At 46.3% G+C, this 20,073-nt stretch overlaps 1 protein-coding gene across 4 annotated transcripts in view; it reads right to left on the bottom strand.

Annotated features, from left to right (window-relative positions):
- The window catches only part of RLIG1 (RNA 5'-phosphate and 3'-OH ligase 1), a 39,062-nt gene extending 22,268 nt beyond the window's left edge, over positions 1-16,794 (bottom strand). The window contains exons 1-3 of one of the 4 annotated variants that reach the window (XM_073557004.1): positions 16,755-16,791; positions 5,260-5,377; positions 1,110-1,205 (exon numbers count right to left, since the gene is read on the bottom strand). In XM_073557004.1, the coding sequence (XP_073413105.1) occupies positions 1,110-1,205; positions 5,260-5,377 (214 nt within the window). In that variant the 5' untranslated portion in view covers positions 16,755-16,791. Of the gene's footprint in view, positions 1-1,109; positions 1,206-5,259; positions 5,378-8,978; positions 9,180-16,754 lie in introns of those variants that run through there. The other 3 variants (XM_073557003.1, XM_073557006.1, XM_073557005.1) reach the window with 3 other exon arrangements.
- Between the last annotated feature and the right edge of the window lie 3,279 nt (positions 16,795-20,073).

Genomic DNA, 20,073 nt, shown 5'->3' with positions numbered 1-20,073 from the left:
GAATCAAGGCGAATTGGCAGCGTCCTGTTGTGGCCACTATACTGTTGATGAAGCTCAGCTGATGAGATCCACAAGTGATCATATCCGGCAGCACTGGGAATAGCTGTGAAGCGGGGAGTGATGTGTCACACCCCTTCTAATATGGAATTGATGACCTATTCTAACAACCCCATTAAGAAAAGAATTTAAAAAAATAAAACATTAGGTGTGATTGCTGTAGCTAAGGGTACTTTCACATTAGCGTTTTTTAGCGCTGCGCTTCGTGCGCAATTGAAATGCATGCAAAAAACGCATCATGCGTTTGTTTTTTAGGCGCATGCATTTTAGTCAGTTTCTAGCCATATTAACTCTTAAAACGCATGTGATTTCATGTCCATGCGCACACCTGCGTTCCCATACACTAATGCTTTATTTTGTCGCATTCTGTGCGCAAGCGTGCACATGCTTATTTTACGCCACTGGACGGACCCAAAAATGCAACAGGTTGCGTCGGGCACGCCTAGGCGCACACTACAAAAAAAAACCATGCGCACGAAAACACATACGAACGCGTGCAAACGCTAGACCATGTGCCCGCCATGTTAAATATAAGGGCGCATGAGCATGGACGCGCACAATGCGCTGCGCTAAAAAACGCTAATGTGAAACCAGCCTTAGACATGCTTGGTTATGCTAGAAATGAGCGAATTTGTTCGGGTCCTCTCTTATTCGGCAAGCTATAGCGCTTGCCGAATAAATTGCAGAGGGAACCCGGCTTCTTGGATCGCGCACAGCTGCCATGTCACAGCACATGCATGGAGAGCTCAACACACAGACTCTGCATGCATGTGCGACTCAGCCATGACACATGCAGCTGCGGCGCAGATCAGCTGTTCATCCGATGCGATCCAGGAAGCCGGATTCCCTCTGCAGCTTATTCGTCAAGCGCTATAGCTTGCCGAATAAGAGGGAAGCGACATAGCTAATCAGAAGAACTATTACATTTTTAATAGGTGCTATTTCCTAATATTCTCATTATTATACCTACTACATATTAGGATAGGATCTATACTCCTGTAACGGCATCTGATGTAAAATAATATTGCCAATGATAAATCAACTGCACAAACCTTTGGAGTTTCCTTTTGAATAGATATATTTTCTAAACCTCTTTTCTGCCTGTTTTGTTGGCTTCCTATCATACCGTGCCCACAAGTATGGGAGACCTGTTGAATATGCATTGTGGAGAAGAAATGAGATACATAAGAATTTCACATAAACTAAGCAAACAATGCAATGTACAAAGAACGTGGCTTTGATCTGTTTCGCCTTAAGCTCCGCAGCCTACAGTCTTAGGCTGGTTTCACACTGGGGTATCTGTGCGCAGCGTATTACCTGCATGCGTCATGCGTACATATCTTTAACATGTTGTACGCAGGGACATGTGTTTGTGTACGCTTGCGTCGTTTAGCGGTGTGGAGCGAATGCAGTATGTTGCATTTTTTGAGACGTCAATTATGCGGATGAGTGAGTCAAAACAACGCATTGATTGGTAAGCAAGGAGATGCGTACTTCAGACTGAACATGTCCAGAAACAGGTTTCAGCCACTAAAACAAAGGGGTATAAAAGGGGTGAGGACACAGCAAGTTCATTACTCTCAAGGCTCTGGATGTCTCCATTTGCAATTATCTCCCCACCTTCCCTCGGTTCTCTCCCATCCAATGTGTCAATCACTTCCAACTTGTATTCCACTCCTAATGTGTCCTCTGCCAATGTTTCTGACTAGTGATGAGCGCGTATACTCGTTGCTCAGGTGTCCTCCGAGTATTTTGGCGTGCTCAGAGATTTAGTTTTCGTCGTCTCAGCTGCATGATTTGCGACAGGCTGAATCAAAATAAAAATGTCCGTCATCACTGGAAGCCAAATAGAACTCGTCCATAAACAGGCACGCAAAGGAGACCATATAAAACTAATGTCTCGCGCTGAGTCACGCTGGATTTTTATGCTTGATACTCTCATTCCTAAAGGACTCAATAGTGAAATTGGCTTCCAGTGATGACGAACATTTTTAATTGATTTATTTACTTCTATTGAGTGTGTGCATATATACTACAGAGATTGCAAGCAGGACCACATCCCTGAGGAAGGAGACAGGAGTCTCTGAAACATGTAGGATAGCTTTTTGGTCCTCATTGCAATCTCTAGGCTGCAGCGCAGTGCATCACGTGTCTCTGACGTCACACAGGTCCTGTGCTGCCGAGCATAGTGTGAAGTTCAGGCAGCTAGTTGAGTGTGTTTTCCCACCCAGCCTGCCATTAGAGCGACTGCTGCCACCGGCCTGGGTAGCATCGCTAACAGGATTACTGCAGTTCTTAAGCAAGAAGCATTTAATCAGCAACCCACCTGAGGAGTGTTATTACTTACAGAAGGACTTTTGGGATCTCCAAACACAGAATCAGCTTTCACTTGTGAGACTGAGCCCGCCCTCCCCCTCTGTGACTGTTAACCCCTACTGCTTTACAAGGTAATCTTGGTTTCTTGCTCTACAATTGGCATTAAGCATCCAAAGGGATATATATGACTTTTTTAGTGTTACTTATTGTTGTTTTCTGTCCAAACCTGGTTCTTTTATTGTGCTGTGGACTTTGATTTTTTTTTTCTCTTCAAATCCATTTAAGACAATAGATACCAGTGACTCTAAAGGGCATGTCACACTAAGAGATATCGCTAGCAATATCGCTATAACTAGTGACGTTATAGCGATATCGCTGTGTCTGATACTTACCTACGACCGCTCCCCCGCTGCTGATCGCGCGAGAACAGGCTGGACTGTTTCTCGTCGTCAGCTTCCTGCGGCGCTTCCTGTGGAGAGACGAGCGTGGAGCCAGGCGGGAGGACGCAGGATCGCCTGGTGTGACATAAGTAGCGACCCCCGTCCCCAGCGATGACGCTGGTGAGATCTGCCTGTGTGGCAGCTCACTAGCGACCACTTAGCGATGTACCAGCGATCCTGACAGCTTCATATCACTGGTACATCGCTAAGTGTGACAGTACCCTAAGCGCAGTAGTAATTCATTTATCTATACAGCTTTTCAGGAATTAATGCAAAGTGGTATAGCAGGAATGAAAAAGTGTCTGTTTACCACCTAAATGTCACTGACTTCTGAACTGACTGCTATAGCCAGCAGACTCTAAAGGCCCCGTCTCACTAACCGATCTCGGTAGCGAGATCGCTGCTGAGTCACAACTTTTGTGACGTAACAGCGATATCGCTGTGTGTGACAGCGATCAGTGAGCGGCCCCCCCCTGCCGGTATCGCTGATCGCTGGAAGAAATCTCTGGACATTTCTTTGGTCGCTGGTCTTCCGCTGGCCAGCACGCATCGCTGTGTGTGACAGGCGGGAGACCAGCGATCAGGTGTAAAAAATAAAAAATATATAGTTATTCTCACCTTCCGACGTCCCGTTCAGCCATCCCGCCTCTCTCCACGCTCCGGTCCCAGTGATCCTTTGCACGAATGACCGCGAGACTTTGTTATCCCTCGACACCGTGACATCTCGCGGTCATTCTCGCAAAGGATCACTGGGACCGGAGCGTGGAGAGAGGCAGGATGGCTGAACGGGACATCGGAAGGTGAGAGTAACTATATTTTTTATTTTGATTCTATTTTTTACAGCGATGGCCAGCGATGCCGGGCGCTCGGCATCGCTGTGCTGATTGCTGGTGAAGCTGTCTGTGTGACAGCTCACCAGCGATCACATAGCGACTTACCAGCGATCCTGACACCTTGATATCGGTGTCGGGATCGCTGGTAAGTCGCTTAGTGTGACGGGGCCTTTAGGCCGCTATTTGGCCATGAGCTGCTATGGCAAACATCAGGACCATACAATCATGATCTCGGTGTGTCAATTAGATTAAAGCGGAAGCTCCCACAATCTATGAACCATTTATTTGATGTAATCACTTTTGACAGCAGCAACTAAGGGGTTAAACAGTTATGGACAGTGCCAACACTGATAGTTTGTGATACAGCAAGTTGTCAGCTTTAATGGACAGCCGACAGCTGTTGGATTGTCACCTGTATGGGGATGATATTCTCTTATATCTCAGGTCAGTAAAAAGATGTAGTGGCTGTCATTAAGGGGTTAATAAGGAAGCTCTCCACGCCAAGATCCATCTAGAAGCTGGATACAGCAGCAAAAGACGTGGATTTCATCTGTGCAGTGTGTCTATATATATAGAAATCCCATGAGACATGCCCATTGGGTGTCTGGTGTCAAGGAAACTCTACTGGAAAAGCATTGGAAATATCGAACGCATGCGCAGAAACAACGCAAACGCATGTACACGGAGCATTTTTTTTCCGTCATGCGCAAGATGATGTGGATAAAAAACGCTGCGTACACATGCGTTTGTGCATGCAGATGATATGCTGTGCACAGAAACGCTAATGTGAAACCAAGCCCTACAGATTGTTCCTCTACCCAGGCTCCTAGCTTTACGAGACCCAGTGACAAGCTGAGCAAATGGACCCTAATGTTTCTAGCTTTCACAACTTGATACAATATCTGCCCAAAAAGCCTTGTCTCATTGGAAAAGTAGTGCTATTTGTGAGCAGCATGGTTTAGAGCCAGATGAGCAGCGCAGAGGCAGCAAGCCTAAACCTCTTTGGGTTTAGGAGTGCCGCCGGTGGTTCTCAGTGTCAGCTATGTCTGTATGCACACTAAAGGCCCTCATACACAGACTAAAGTTGGCTGAACCCGCTGATACGGGATCGGTTGTTAGGCTAGTGTATATTGGGGTCTCTCGACTCTCCCCGACAGAGGACATCATTGAAGGAAGAATTCGGCAGATTAGCCACTGACAGGCTTCTGGCACCAGCTCTCTGAGAAGGATTTTAGCCCCAATTACAAGCATTTAGGTAATAAAATGGATCACCTTTGGGATGCTTTTAAGTCTAATCCAAGTTTCCCACAAAAAAAAATAAAACTCAGCTCTGCTCCTACTCCTATATCATGTGTCCTACAGCTCAGACAACACTGAACATGACAGGTTCCCTTTAAGTTACGTTCCTACATGGTTGTTATCTTTTAGCAAAGATAACTACACACCAAGTAACATCTATGGGCTGGACAACAGCAGATTGGATTAAGTTTGCTCCATCCAATAAGGTGAACAAAAGGAAAAAAGGAAAGAAAACCGCTACAGCATGTACGTCCTAGAACATGATTCCAATGGTAGCACACGTGAAGTAGGTACAGCCCGATTTGGATACCCGCCTTTGTGTGCCGTCACATAGCAGCATGTGCCATCTACCTTCTCTGTAGCCAGGGCATTGTCAATAGCGGCACTCACTGCCAGGGGGCTTAGGGTTTCTGTAGCCAGCACTTTGTACATCTAAAACACAGAAAATAAAAATAAATACATGATAGTGGCGCAAAGGTGTGCATCTGCCTGATAAATTGTGTGATGCTCCCAAGCACTTTATCACAAACGGCTGAGAACATGTTCGATAGTTAGCACATTTAATCGTTATGATATATTTTACGCGTGAATATAAATAAAAAAAAATATACGGTCAACAAGGAAGAGAGCAGATGATGGACATACAGACTAAGGTTTGTGTTATAGTACATGTGATATTATGTATATGGTATATTTTAGGAAGAAAGTAGAAGTGGTCACCTGCGCTCTCCTACAAGAACCGTATGTCTAGTATATACAGTTGTGCTCAAAAGTTTACATACCCCGGCAGAATTTTTGTTTCTTGACCTTTTTTCAGATAGTATGAATGATAAGACCAAACCGTTTCTCCACTCGTGGTTGGTGGTTGGGTGAAGCTATTTATTGTCCTACTACCGTTTTCTCTTTTTACATCATAATGACAACCCAAAACATCCAAATGACCCAAAGCAAAAGTTTACATGCCCCATTTCTTAATACTGTGTATTGCCCCTTCTTACATCAATGACGGCTTGAAGTCTTTTGTGGTAGTTGTGGATGAGGTTCTTTATTTTCTCAGATGGTAAAGATGCCCACTCTTCTTGGCAAAAAGCCTACAGTTCCTGTAAATTCCTGGGCCGTCTAGCATGAACTGTGTGCTTGAGTTGTCTTCAGAGTGGCTCAATGATATTGAGGTCAGGAGACTGAGATGGCCACTCCAGGACCTTCACTTTGTTTTGTTGTAGCCAAGTACATGCCATGCGCAGCTTCTGGGCTGATGATTGCAAATTTGCCTCCAATATTTGCTGATAACGTGCTGCATTCATCTTTCCTTCAATTTTGACCAAGTTTCCTGTGCCTTTGTAGCTTGCACAAGAAAATAAAAATTCTGCCGGAGTATGTAAACTTTTGAGCACAACCGTACCCTCCTCAGAATTGAAACTGCAACTCCAAAAGGGAATACTCATGGAATTATAGAAATAACAGGATGGGTAGACGTTAGGCCGGTTTCACATTTGTGGTTGAGTCCGCAGAGTTTGATGCGCATACATCCTGCTTACCCATCTTTACCATGCGGTACACAGGGACATGCGTTCGTGTGCGTTTGCGTACTGTTGCGTTGTTTCACGGTATGTGGCAAGGTGCGGCAAACACATCATATTGCATTTTTGCGGTGTCAAATATCCGCAGTTATCCGCATGCGGATTACTGCGGATGACGTGCGTATAAAAAGCACTAATGGCTATAGTAACGCAAGTGTACACAACGACATGCATACGCTTTGCGTACGCAAGACTTTACATGAGACACACCCATTGGGCGTGGCTTGTGTAAATTCCAAATTCGCCGGAAAATAGCATTTGCCTATCGTCCGCAACCACATGCATGCGCTTTTGCATGCGGTTGCGGACGATATGCTGCGGACTCAACGGCAAATGTGAACCTAGGCTTAATATGCAAAAGATAAAGAAAATGGTAATATTATCAAAATTAAAGCACTTCAATTTATTCAGTATCAAGTATCAGGGCCACGCACAGAAATACCCGCACTTTACATGCATTGGTATTAGTGATGAGAAAATGTGCTGGGATAAGGAGTTATCTGAGCATGCTCTGGTGCTAACCATATGCATGCCCCACATGTGGCTGGCAGCTTCCTCCTGCCATGTACATGCCCCACAACTGGCTGGTAGCTTCCTCCTATCCCTCCCCTCCATATACATGTCCCACATATGGCAGGCAGCTTTCTCGCTCCCCCCCCGCCCATCTACATGCCCCACATGTGGCTGCCAGCTTCCTCCCCCCACCCCCATATACATTCCCCACATGTGGCTGGCCGCTTCCTCCCCCCCACCCCTATATACATGCCCCACATGTGGCTGGTCACTTCCTCCCTCCCCTCCCCACATGTGGCTGGCCGCTTCCTCCCCCCCACCCCCACATGTGGCTGGCCGCTTCCTCCCCCCCACCCCCACATGTGGCTGGCCGCTTCCTCCCCCCACCCCCATATACATGCCCCACATGTGGCTGGCAGCTTCCTCCACCCCCACATGTGGCTGCCAGCTTCCTCCCCCCCCACATGTGGCTGCCAGCTTCCTCCCCCCACCCCCATATACATGCCCCACATGTGGCTGGCAGCTTCCTCCACCCCCACATGTGGCTGCCCGCTTCCTCCCCCCCCACCCCCACATGTGGCTGCCCGCTTCCTCCCCCCCCACCCCCACATGTGGCTGCCCGCTTCCTCCCCCCCCACCCCCACATGTGGCTGCCCGCTTCCTCCCCCCCCACATGTGGCTGCCAGCTTCCTCCCCCCACCCCCATATACATGCCCCACATGTGGCTGGCAGCTTCCTCCACCCCCACATGTGGCTACCAGCTTCCTCCCCCCACCCCCATATACATGCCCCACATGTGGCTGGCAGCGTCCTCCACCCCCACATGTGGCTGGCCGCTTCCTCCCCCTCACCCCCACATGTGGCTGGCCGCTTCCTCCCCCCCACCCCCACATGTGGCTGCCAGCTTCCTCCCCCCACCCCCATATACATGCCCCACATGTGGCTGGCAGCTTCCTCCACCCCCACATGTGGCTGGCCGCTTCCTCCCCCTCACCCCCACATGTGGCTGGCCGCTTCCTCCCCCCCACCCCCACATGTGGCTGCCAGCTTCCTCCCCCCCCACCCCCACATGTGGCTGCCAGCTTCCTCCCCCCACCCCCATATACATGCCCCACATGTGGCTGGCAGCTTCCTCCACCCCCACATGTGGCTACCAGCTTCCTCCCCCCACCCCCATATACATGCCCCACATGTGGCTGGCAGCTTCCTCCCCCCCACATGTGGCTGGCCGCTTCCTCCTGACCACCCCATATAAATAAATACTAAGCGTAGTGCTCATGTGTTCTCTATATAGGGAGTAAGCCTGCAGAAAAATATAAAAATGGTAAAGAAAAGGTAACACCACCCAATCCACATCTCCTCCAACACGGCATGTCTGCGGAGGGTCAGCATGCCCCCATAAACAGACCGGCACAGACTGCGCACTTCATGGTGCCAGTCACCTCAGTCTTCTGTCATACCCGATAGACCCCTGACTGGCACTCCCCGCTGCCAGTCCCACATTCATGCAGGGACTTCAGCTTATGGATCCACAGCAATGATTGCCAGTGGGTGCACTTTTATAGGATGGGGCGATCAGATGGAGGCCCCCCACAGATGTCTGCTGGAAGGTTCCTCTGTGCAGTACAAGTATACGGATAACGTTCAGGAATACTTTTTACACCAAAAAACAAACACCACTATGACAAATGGTCTGGTGGGCACCACTGGTGGTCCTGAGCCCCGGACTCATCACTGCAGTGTGGCCTCTGCTTATCGTGTCACATGTGGAGTCCCACGCAGTAGTGGGGTCTGTGTGGGCAGTGAGCTCCATAACGTGATGCCTATGTGAGCAGAGAGCTGCTTTCAGTGACAGACACGGGGCATTCTGCGCATGACATGGCTTTCCCGGCAGGGATGGACACGAGTGGAGGGAAGTGGCGGCGGCTGGGTGCCATCACCTGGTGCTCCCGCTTGGAGGACGGCTCATCCTTCACCTCGGTGACGAACAGACAGGAGATCTTCTGCTGCACCGAGCCCAGCTGCATCCTGCTCCACCGCTGCCTCACAGCTAATCACAGCACTTCCGCCTTCTCCTCCAACAGCCAATCAGCTGCAGGCTTTACGGCATCGCTGGTGCTGGGCGACGCAGTGGATAATGGGAAATGTAGTTCCACGTGCAAGAGTCGAGGTTTCTGAAGAGCATTTTTGGGTTAAGGTATAGCAGCAGACCATAGAGGGCGCTCTCCTGTACGACTGCTGCTTGTAGCCTATTAACAATATTTAGTGGAAAGGAAATGGGAATAAAAACATATGAATCACAGATCACTGCTATCCAAACTGTGTTACAAGCAAGAGTATATGTATTTGTAGTCTTGCCTGTAGCACCATAGATATGTATCATATCTCCCAACTTTTGAAGAACAGAAAGGACACATTTTAAAGGGAATCTGTCACCTCATTTTGGTGCGGTGTGTAAATTAGTTGGGTCCTGTCTGATGGGCGGTGTTTTGCTCCTTCCCTCCACCCCTCCTTGGCCTCTGTATGCAATATTTCAGGGAATTTGCGTAGTTCTCGTCCATATTTTGCGCCTGCGCATTGCAATCTCCACTCGCGCGTGCGCAATATGCTTTTCCCAACTGCAGGCAAAGCCAGAAAAAAGTTGTTCGCATGCACTGGAAGTACTATGTCCCGTAAGTATTTTGCTGCCATTTCTGTGTTCTGAGACATAGTTCACCAGCGCATGCGTACTAATGCTTTTCAGCTTTGCCTGCAATTGAGGAAAGCATACTGCGCACGCGCGAGTGGAGATTGCAATGCGCATGCATGAAATATGGACGAGCACTACGGAAATTACCAGAAATATTGCGTATAGCGGCCAAGGAGGGGTGAAGGGAAGAAGCAAAAACACCGCCCATCGGACCGGACCCAACTAATTTACATACAGCGCAAAATGAGGTGACAGGTTCCCTTTAATTACACTCCCTACCAAACCTTCAGAGCCGGCTTGAGGTTTTCATGGGCCCCAGGTGAAAGAGTCTCAGTGGTCCCCTTTAACACATACCATGATTCATGATGCACTGATAAAGCAAAGAAATATTGGTATAGTACATGCCAAACATTTCACTTCTTACATTACATGAGTGATAGCTATGGTAAATTGTACAGTAGCTCAGAAACAGGACAGTATAGAGGGGCCCCATATATTGCTCCATACAGAATAATGAGCCCCATATAATGCTCCATACAGTATAATTGGCCCCATATATTGCTCCATACAGAATAATGAGCCCCATATAATGCTCCATACAGAATAATGAGCCTCATATAATGCTCCATACAGTATAATTGGCCCCATATATTGCTCCATACAGAATAATGAGCCCCATATATTGCTCCATACAGTATAATGGGCCCCATACAGAATAAAGGGCCCCATATAATGCTCCATACAGAAAAATGAGCCCCATATAATGCTCCATACAGAATAATTGGCCCCATACATTGCTCCATACAGTATAATGAGCCCCATATAATGCTCCATACAGAATAATGAGCCTCTTATAATGCTCCATACAGTATAATTGGCCCCATATATTGCTCCATACAGAATAATGAGCCCCATACAGAATAATGGGCCCCATATAATGCTCCATACAGAATAATGGGCCCCACATAATGCTCCATACAGAAAAATGAGCCCCATATAATGCTCCATACAGAATAATTGGCCCCATATATTGCTCCATACAGTATAATGAGCCCCATATATTGCTCTATACAGAATAATGGGCCCAATATAATGCTCCATACAGTATATTGGCCCCATATATTGCTGCATATGGGATAATAGGTCCCATATATTGCTCCATGCAGAATAATTGGTCCCAGGTATTGTTCTATACAGAATAATGGGCCCCATATAATGCTCCATACAGTAGAATGAGCCCCATATATTTCTCCATACAGAATAATGGGCCCCATATAATGCTCCATACAGAAAAATGAGCCCTATATGTTGTTCCATACAGAATAATGGTCCCAATATAATGCTCCATACAGTATATTGGCCTCATATATTGCTGCATACAGGATAATGCGCCCCATATATTGCTCCATGCAGAATAATTGGCCCCATGTATTGTTCTATACAGAATAATAGGCCCCATATAATGCTCCATACAGTAGAATGAGCCCCATATATTGCTGCATACAGAATAATGGGCCCCATATAATTCTCCATACAATGTAATGAGCCCCATATAATGCTCCATACAGTATAATTTGCTCCATACAGGATAATGGACCCCATATATTACTCCATACAGTATAATGAGCCCCATATATTGCTCCATACAGAGTAATGGGCCCTATATAATGCTCTATACAGAATGGACCCCATATATTGCTCCATACAGTATAATGAGCCCCATGTATTGCTCCATACAGAATACTGGGCCCCATATAATGCTCCATACAGAATAAAGGACCCCACATATTGCTCAATACAGTATAATGAGCCCCATATATTGCTGCATACAGGTCAATGGACCCCCATATATTGCGCCATACAGAATAATGAGCCCCATATATTGCTCCATACAGTATAATGAGCCCCATATATTGCTCTATACAGAATAATGGGCCCTATATAATGCTCCATACAGTATATTTGTTAGGGCTGGTGGAATGCACCAAATTATAAAATAATAGGTGCGTTCGCAGCCCGGGGTCCACCGGCAGAGGTGGTACACTGCTGCTAAGTAATGGCGGAAGAATTAAGCGGGGTGAAACCAGTCACACGTGGGTTACGTCACCCAATGTGAACAGGGGCGAACTCTGTTAATGCACAGAGCCGCACAACCGCTGAACGTAAATGCCGGAGCCTGTTAAGCTCACAGAGCCCGGCCAAAAGAGCGCACAGTGTACGGCCACAGAACTCTACCCCAAGGACATGGGGTTAGAGTCCTTCTAGGCCCACTGAATGTGCGGTGTCGCTGCCGCGAACGCCGCTATAGACACTGGCTATGGAGCACGTGCACTGAGGCGTGCCGAGTCCCTGGTGAGGACTGATGCCTGACTCAACCTCTGTCCTACCTACGCCTAAGCCTGGGCACTAGCAGGCTAGGCTGCACAACACGTGCGTACCAAGGGTAGGGGTTTCTTAATGAGTCATTCACCAGAGACATTCATGCGTGCATACATCACTCACTCCACATAGTCTGTAAATACAGTCTTATCCTAGCGCATGGCCAAGCGGCCATGCGAACCTTTTATAGCCGCGAGCGTCCGGGACCTTCCTGGCTTCTCGGATGGGCCAATCAGGACCTGAGCACGTGACCTTCGATCTCCAATGGGAGATCACTCCACAGGCATGCTCAGTGGCCCGACATGGGGACTTAGTCCCTGGAGAATCTCGCTGCTGAGCAGCATGTATTGTCATAGCTGTGCCAAAGGTGGCAGCAGAAAGCAAACCCACGGAGCTGATCTAGGCAGAGCGCCTGGACCGATGAGTTTGCTGAGCAACCTCCTCTGTGGCTGGAGAGGAATGGGAGACCGCTGGAAGTACGGCTCGGGATTCTTGCTGTGCAGCGACAGAAATCTGACGCCTAACAATATTGGCCCCATATATTGCTGCATACAGGATAATGGACCCCATATGTTGCTCCATGCAGAATAATTTGCCCCATGTATTGCTCTATACAGAATAATGGACCCCATATTATGCTACATACAGTATAATGAGCCCCTTATATTGCTGCATACAGAATAATGGGCCCCATATAATTCTCCATACAGTATAATGAGCCTCATATATTGCTCCATACAAACTAATGGGCCCCAAATAATGCTCCATACAGAATAATGGGCCCCAAATAATGCTCCATACAGAAAAATGAGCCCCATATGTTGTTCCATACAGAATAATGGGTCCCATATAATGCTCCATACAGAATAATGAGCCCCATATATTGCTCTATACAGAATAATGGGCCCAATATAATGCTCCATACAGTATATTGGCCCCATATATTGCTGCATACAGGATAATAGGTCCCATATATTGCTCCGTGCAGAATAATTGGTCCCAGGTATTGTTCTATACAGAATAATGGGCCCCATATAATGCTCCATACAGTATAATGAGCCCCATATATTGCTGCATACAGAATAATGGGCCCCATATAATTCTCCATACAGTATAATGAGCCTCATATATTGTCCATACAAACTAATGGGCCCCAAATAATTCTCCATACAGAATAATGGGCCCCATGTAATGTTCCATACAGAAAAATGAACCCTATATGTTGTTCCATACAGAATAATGGGCCCCATATAATGCTCCATACTGAATAATGAGCCCCATATATTGCTCTATACAGAATAATGGTCCCAATATAATGCTCCATACAGTAGAATGAGCCCCATATATTGCTGCATACAGAATAATGGGCCCCATATAATTCTCCATACAGTATAATGAGCCCCATATAATGCTCCATACAGAATAATGAGCACCATATATTGCTCCATACAATATAGTGGGCCCCATATATTGCTCTATACAGAATAATGGGCCCCATGTATTGCTACATACAGAATAATGGACCCTATGCATTGCTGTATACAGAATAAACGGCCCCATGTATTGCTCTATACAGAATAATGGACCCCATGTATTGCTCCATACAGTATAATGAGCCCCATATATTGCTCTATACAATTAATGGGCACAATATATTGCTCCATACATAATAATGGACCCCATATAATGCTTCATACAGTATTATAATAATAATTTTATTTTTATAGCACCAACATATTCTGCAGCACTTTACATTATAGAGGGGACCTCTACAGTATAATGAGCCATATATAGTGCTCCATAAAGAATAATGAGCCTCATATATTTCTCCATTCAGAATGAAATAGACCAATTAATCAACACAATGTCCTGAATTAGGGAGGCATCTCATGAAATGTATAACATTCACATATGAGAAATAAATATGGAGAAAGGAAGAGATCCAAAACATTAACATTAAAATTTATTTTCATTAAAGAAATTTAAAACCATACAATATAAAAAAGCCGAATAGCCGTAGGGGAAGAGGAGCAAACGCAGAAGGCATAAAGGAAGAAAAAAATGGTGGTGGTTTTTTTTGTGTATGTGGAGGCATAATAATGAAGATCAAAAATATATTCTCCTACAATAACTCTCTACCATGCAATTTAACCCCAATATCCAAAAAAAACACTTATTTGTGAATACAAATGCAAATCAGGTATAAACACTGTGACCTATACAATGTCCTAAGTATATACGTTTTTGGCTTTCTGCAGGATCTGCACCAAACTACACAATAACCATAATCTCTGATAATTCAATTTTTGCTGCATTTTTTGCCTTTTCACCCCGTTTTTAGTGCAGATGTGAAGCTGTGTTTTTAATGTGTTTTTTTTTATACTGCAGAAAAGCTTTAATTCTGGACTTGATAAAGTAACTGCAGTTTTTACATGTGTTTTTAGGCTCCACATACAAACCTTCAGAGAAAAAATTGCAGCAAAGCTGCACAGTTCATCAGCGTCACTAGACTCCCAGTGGCACAGTTTTCGTGAAATCACATTTACTTTGCTTGGACGGATAAATACAGCAGAATTTCTGTGCAAAAAATGAGCAGAAAATATGCAGGACTTATGCTACATGTGAACATGGCCTAAATAAAAATTCTATATTATATTATCTCTACTCCAGATCAATTACTTCATTGGCTTCTGTATATACTTTGATTTGTTTTTGCATTTATTTTTGTACTCACTTTATGTTTTTTTTTTCACTTTGTAGTAATTGATGAAGGTCCTTGGGACTGAAACGTTTGTTAAGTACTACAAATAAAAAAACGGATTACTTACCGGTAATACTCTTTTATAGAGTCCACGACAGCACCCACTGAGAGAGAGGATCTGCCTTTAGGAACAGTTAGGCTGTGTGCACACCTTCGTATTTTTTTCGCGTTTTTTCCCTGCAAAAACGCTTAAAACGCATACAATAAGCATCCCATTATTAGAATGCATTCCGCAATTTTTGTGCACATGAAGCGTTTTTTTTCCGCAAAAAAAGCGCATCGCGGAAGAAAATGCAGCATGTTCTTTAATTTTGCGGAAAAATCCGGATTTTCAACTATATTCATTGATAATTTGGATGCTCCGGAAAAAAACGCGAAAAAAATGCGAAAAATAAAAATGTGGATTTCCTGGGAAGGAGTCAGGTTTTGCTCAGGAAAATTCTGCTTACGTGTGCACATAGCCTAAACCTATGGAGAGATAAAAGGGACGGTCCCTCTCGCTCCCGCAGTTGGATTACAGAGAATGAGATCAACCGCCCACCAAGTTTAGTAGGCTATCCAAATTTTTCTATCTGTATTTCATTTAAATTTATACAACCTTTCATATACTTACTGTATATGAAACATTCACCACTACAAGTGAACTATGTATAACCACCATTAGGGAGGGAAGTGAGTGGGTGCTGTCGTGGACTCTATAAAAGAGTATTTCCGGTAAGTAATCAGTTTTTTTCTCTTTGCCATGACAGCACCTACTGAGAGATTTCCAGAGACAATCACCTGGGGGGGGGGGGGAACCACCGTATCAAGAATTGATCTACCAAAAACTAAGTCGGTAGAGGAAGATAAATCCAGTCTGTAGTGACTGTAAAAAGTAAAAGGTGAAGACCAAGTTGTTGCCTTACATACAGTATGAGCTTGATAGGGACATCCACTCTTTCAGCCCAGGATGATGCTACTGCTACAGCGGAATGCGCTTTCACACCTTGAGGCGGGTTCTCCCCTTTTGATGAGTATGCCAGACTAATTGTGTCTCTAATCTATCGGGATAGTTTACCGTTCGTGATTCCAGATTCCTTCTTTTAGCCCTGGAAGGAGACAATGAGAGCCCTGCTCTTCCTCCACGGTCTAGTCCTATCTAAATACGTTATTATGGCCCTTCTCACATCCAATGTGTGAAATCTTTCTTCCTCCTGATTTGTGGGGTTATTATAAAAGGAGGGAAGAAAAATGACTTGCGACCTATGGAATCTAGTGGATACTTTAGGCAGGTAAGAAGGGTCTGTTTTCAGAACTATTCTATCTTGAAATATTGATAGAAAGGGGGGAACTATTGACAGGGCCTGAATGTCACTTACCCTTCTTGCTGACACTAGTGCCACCAGTAGGGCTGTTTTAAAGGAAACATATTGTCAATATAGGTAGGTGCAGGCTCCACTAGATGGCAGTAGAGTGGAAGCAGGGCTGCACCTAAACAGAGCTGGCCTACAGCGCAGCAGTGAGGCTACCACAGGTGGCACAGTTGTGACGGAAGGCTGGTGAGTAAACTGGGACCAGGGGCACCTTTCCTGGCCCTGACACTAGGGGGCACCCTAACTCGCCCTGTTCCCTGGGATACCTCAGATGGCGAGGACGCCGGAGCCTCCGCCCTAGCCCTGTCTCCTAGCTTCAGCCCTGCGTCTGTCCCCTTCCCCACACCCGGGGAAGAGAGGCGCTACTGTGCACCGCAGTATACAAACCCGACAGACAGGGGAAACGAGACAAGAGTAAAAGAAAATTCCACTCACAAATAATACTCTCACAAACCACAGAGGTATACACCAGGGTGTGAAGGACAGGGGAAGAAAATAAAGCAGGATGGGATGAGGAATTTCCAAGCGTACAAACCAAGCACCAGTCGCACAACAAATTCCTCTAGCACTCCAACCACCAGCTTCTTCTCCAGATCTTTGCAGCAAATGCTAACTCAGACAAAGATCTGGCCAGCAGACCTAGCTTTTATAGGAGAGAGGAGTGGTTAACCAAGTACAGCTGCAAGCAGGGATTTCCATATGGCAGATTAACCCCTGTCCTGCTGAAAGAAAACAAACACCCTTAATATGCCGGAGAAGTGCTTCTCAGCGGCAAAGCAGGAGCCGTCAGACGCTGCGGTCTTCTGGCTCTGTTCTGTCGCGGTAACACCGTGACACATATTTAATCAGGGCTTAGTGTAGTGGTTCAAACGGGACTCCTGTCAAAGCGTCTAGCACTAAGTTGAGGTCCCAAGGCGGTACCTGGGGAATATGCATCGGGTCTGCCCTTTGAAATGCTGAAACAAAGCGAGCTACCGTTTTGTCCCCTGCGACATTGTAATTATATAAGGCTCCTAGAGCCGTTATTTGTATTTTTAGGGTGTTAACCGAAAGACCTAAATCACGCCCATTCTGTAGGAACTCTAAGATAGCAGGAATGGAAATTATGAAATTTTCTCCACACTCGCGTACATTTTGGTGGTGGCCTCTTTCCTACTTTGTAAGAGAGTATCAATTAGGTTCTCTGAGAAACCTCTTAGCCTTAGTAATTGCCTTTCAAATTCCAGGCTGTTAGCCGCAAGCCCTTTACGTGAGGGTATTGCAAAAAAAAAAGGGGGAGACAAAAAAGCGCAATAGGGTCTTATCCACGTTACAAAAGACAGTATATCATGAAATATGCTCAACTGGTTAGGATGAGATAAGAGCGTGTAGGTAGCGGCTGCTGCAGATCCACAGGTCTTCAGCGACCAAAGAAATCATGAATCCAAAGGGAGTTTGTAGCTATATTCCGCGCTGCCGCTTTAGACAAATTCCAGGAGTGGTGGTATTTCCTGATGAAGGGGGCATGAGACCCCTGTAACGCGTAGAATAAAACCACTGCAATCATACAGCATTCTCCTGGAATTTGTCTAAAGCGGCAGCGCGGAATATAGCTACAAACTCCCTTTGGATTCATCTTTACGTGAGGGTGGCAGAAGGGTCCCTGAGATAGCAGGTCTCTATCCCAAGGGAGGATCCATGGGTCTGAAATCGACATGACTCTGAGCCAGGAGAACCAAGGTCTCTTTGGCCAAAACGGGGCTATTAGAATCACGTTCGCCCTTTCCTACCTTATCTTTCAGATGACTACTGGCAAGATTATCATTGGAGGAAATGCATACGCCCGATGAAAGGTCCATGGGGTTTGAAGGGAGTCGAGAATATCTGGGTTTTCCGTCATGTATAGCAAAGCGAACCTTTCAACCTGTCTGTTGATTCTTGTTGCAAAAAGGTCTATTTCTGGTATGCCCCACATTTCCATTATCATTTCGAAAATGTGACGGTTGAGTACCCATTCTCCTTGGTGCAGGAGAGCTCCTGATCTTGTTCCTCCTTGATGATTTATATACCCCACGGATGTTATGTTGTCTGATAGCACCCTTGTATGGGTCCCTCGCAGCTGCGGAAGAAATTTACATATGGCATGGTAAATGGCTTTTAATTCTCTTACGTTTGATGAGTCATTTGCTTTGCTAATGGACCATTGCCCCTGAACTACCTGCTCTCCCAGGTGCGGTCCCCATACCCTAGGACTGGCATCCATAAAAAAATATTTTTGAGGGTTTTATTACCCATGGAACCCCTCCTGAGGGATGATCTGGTTCTAGCCACCTCGAAAAAGATTCAACTATTTCTGCTGATAGGGACATTAAACCTTCTAAATGACCTTGCAATATCTCTTCTTCCTGCAGGATGGTGTTCTGTAGCTGTCTAGTATGGAACCGAGCCCATGGAACTGCCGAGATACATGATGTTAAAGAACCAAGAATAGACATACCCTGTCTAAGGGATATTGTGGGGTTGTTGAATACTGACCATACTTTATTAATTATTGTTAGTTGTTTTGCTTCTGGGAGAAGGCACCTTTGACTTACGGAGTCTAGCAGAAGGTCCAGGAATGTTTGGCAGGTTGTCGAACACAGTCTGGACTTTTCCCAGGGGCGTAACTACTGGGGTAGCAGCTGAAGCGGTTGCTTTGGGGCCCGGCCCATATAGGGGCCCGGGTCCCCGGCTCCAATTGGCGCTACCCGAGTAGTGTAATATTAACGCAGCAGCCCCGGGCCCCGTGCTTATTATCTCCATCTCATCTTCAGTTCTCAGCGGCGTCAGCGCAGCTGTCCTTCCTGCTTTCAGCGTCTGCTCATTACCTATGCGCATAAGTAATGAGCGGCTCATTACATATGCGCATACGTAATGAACGGCACTGGCGGCTCCCTGGCTGGCTGTCTCCAGCGGCGGCGGCGGTGGCGGCGGCTCCTGAGTCCTGACCCACTGTTAGTTTGTCATGTCTGGTCTCACTCACGTGATGTGACGCACTGACGCCAGTGACGGTGAGTCACTCTCCTCCTGGCTGGGCCCTGACCGCCGTGTGACCTCCTGGTCCTTCTCTGCTGTCTGCAGTGGTTCGCGTGGGCGGTGAGTCACCGTCCCGGTCCCGCGTTTCTTTCCTCTCCTCTCCTGTGTAGCGATCCTGTCTGATGTGCTGCTGCTCCAGCTCCTGTCCAGTCCTAGTGTGCACTCCTGTCTGTCACTGTGTCTGACTCTGAGTCTGACTGACTGTGTTACTGTTACCATGACCGTACCGTACCACTGCCGCATCCCTGACCTGAGCCGTGACTGAGCACTCCTGTCAGCGGGTCCGGTGAGTACCGTGAGTGAGTCACACAGACTCACACTCACACTACTAGCATAATACACACTGGCTGTCTGGCTGCGATGGGGCAGCGTTATAAAACCGCAAATAAACGGATATAATGGAGCAGCAGCAGCTGCGGAGAGTATTTATTAATATCAGCTTGCTTATAACGGGGCACGCCGGGGCAGTCACCTGTAATATCAGCTCATGTCATTACAGCCGCAGCGTTATTAATAACAATGCAGCGGCCTGCGGATTATATCTCTGCTGCGGACTGCGGATTAAATCTCTAAATTATATCTCTGTAGCCTCATGTCATTACAGTGCTATTAATAACAATGCAGCGGCCTGCGGATTATATCTCTGCTGCGGACTGCGGATTATATCTCTAGATTATATCTCTGTAGCCTCATGTCATTACAGCGCTATTAATAACAGTGCAGCGGCCTGCGGATTATATCTCTGCTGCAGCCTGCGGATTATATCTCTAGATTATATCTCTGTCTGTGGATTATATCTC

Source organism: Dendrobates tinctorius, unplaced genomic scaffold (genome assembly GCF_039654945.1).
Source record: "Dendrobates tinctorius isolate UK_male_01 unplaced genomic scaffold, ASM3965494v1 ptg000241l, whole genome shotgun sequence".
Lineage (NCBI taxonomy): Eukaryota > Metazoa > Chordata > Amphibia > Anura > Dendrobatidae > Dendrobates > Dendrobates tinctorius.
This window is presented reverse-complemented; position numbering and strand designations above follow the sequence as displayed.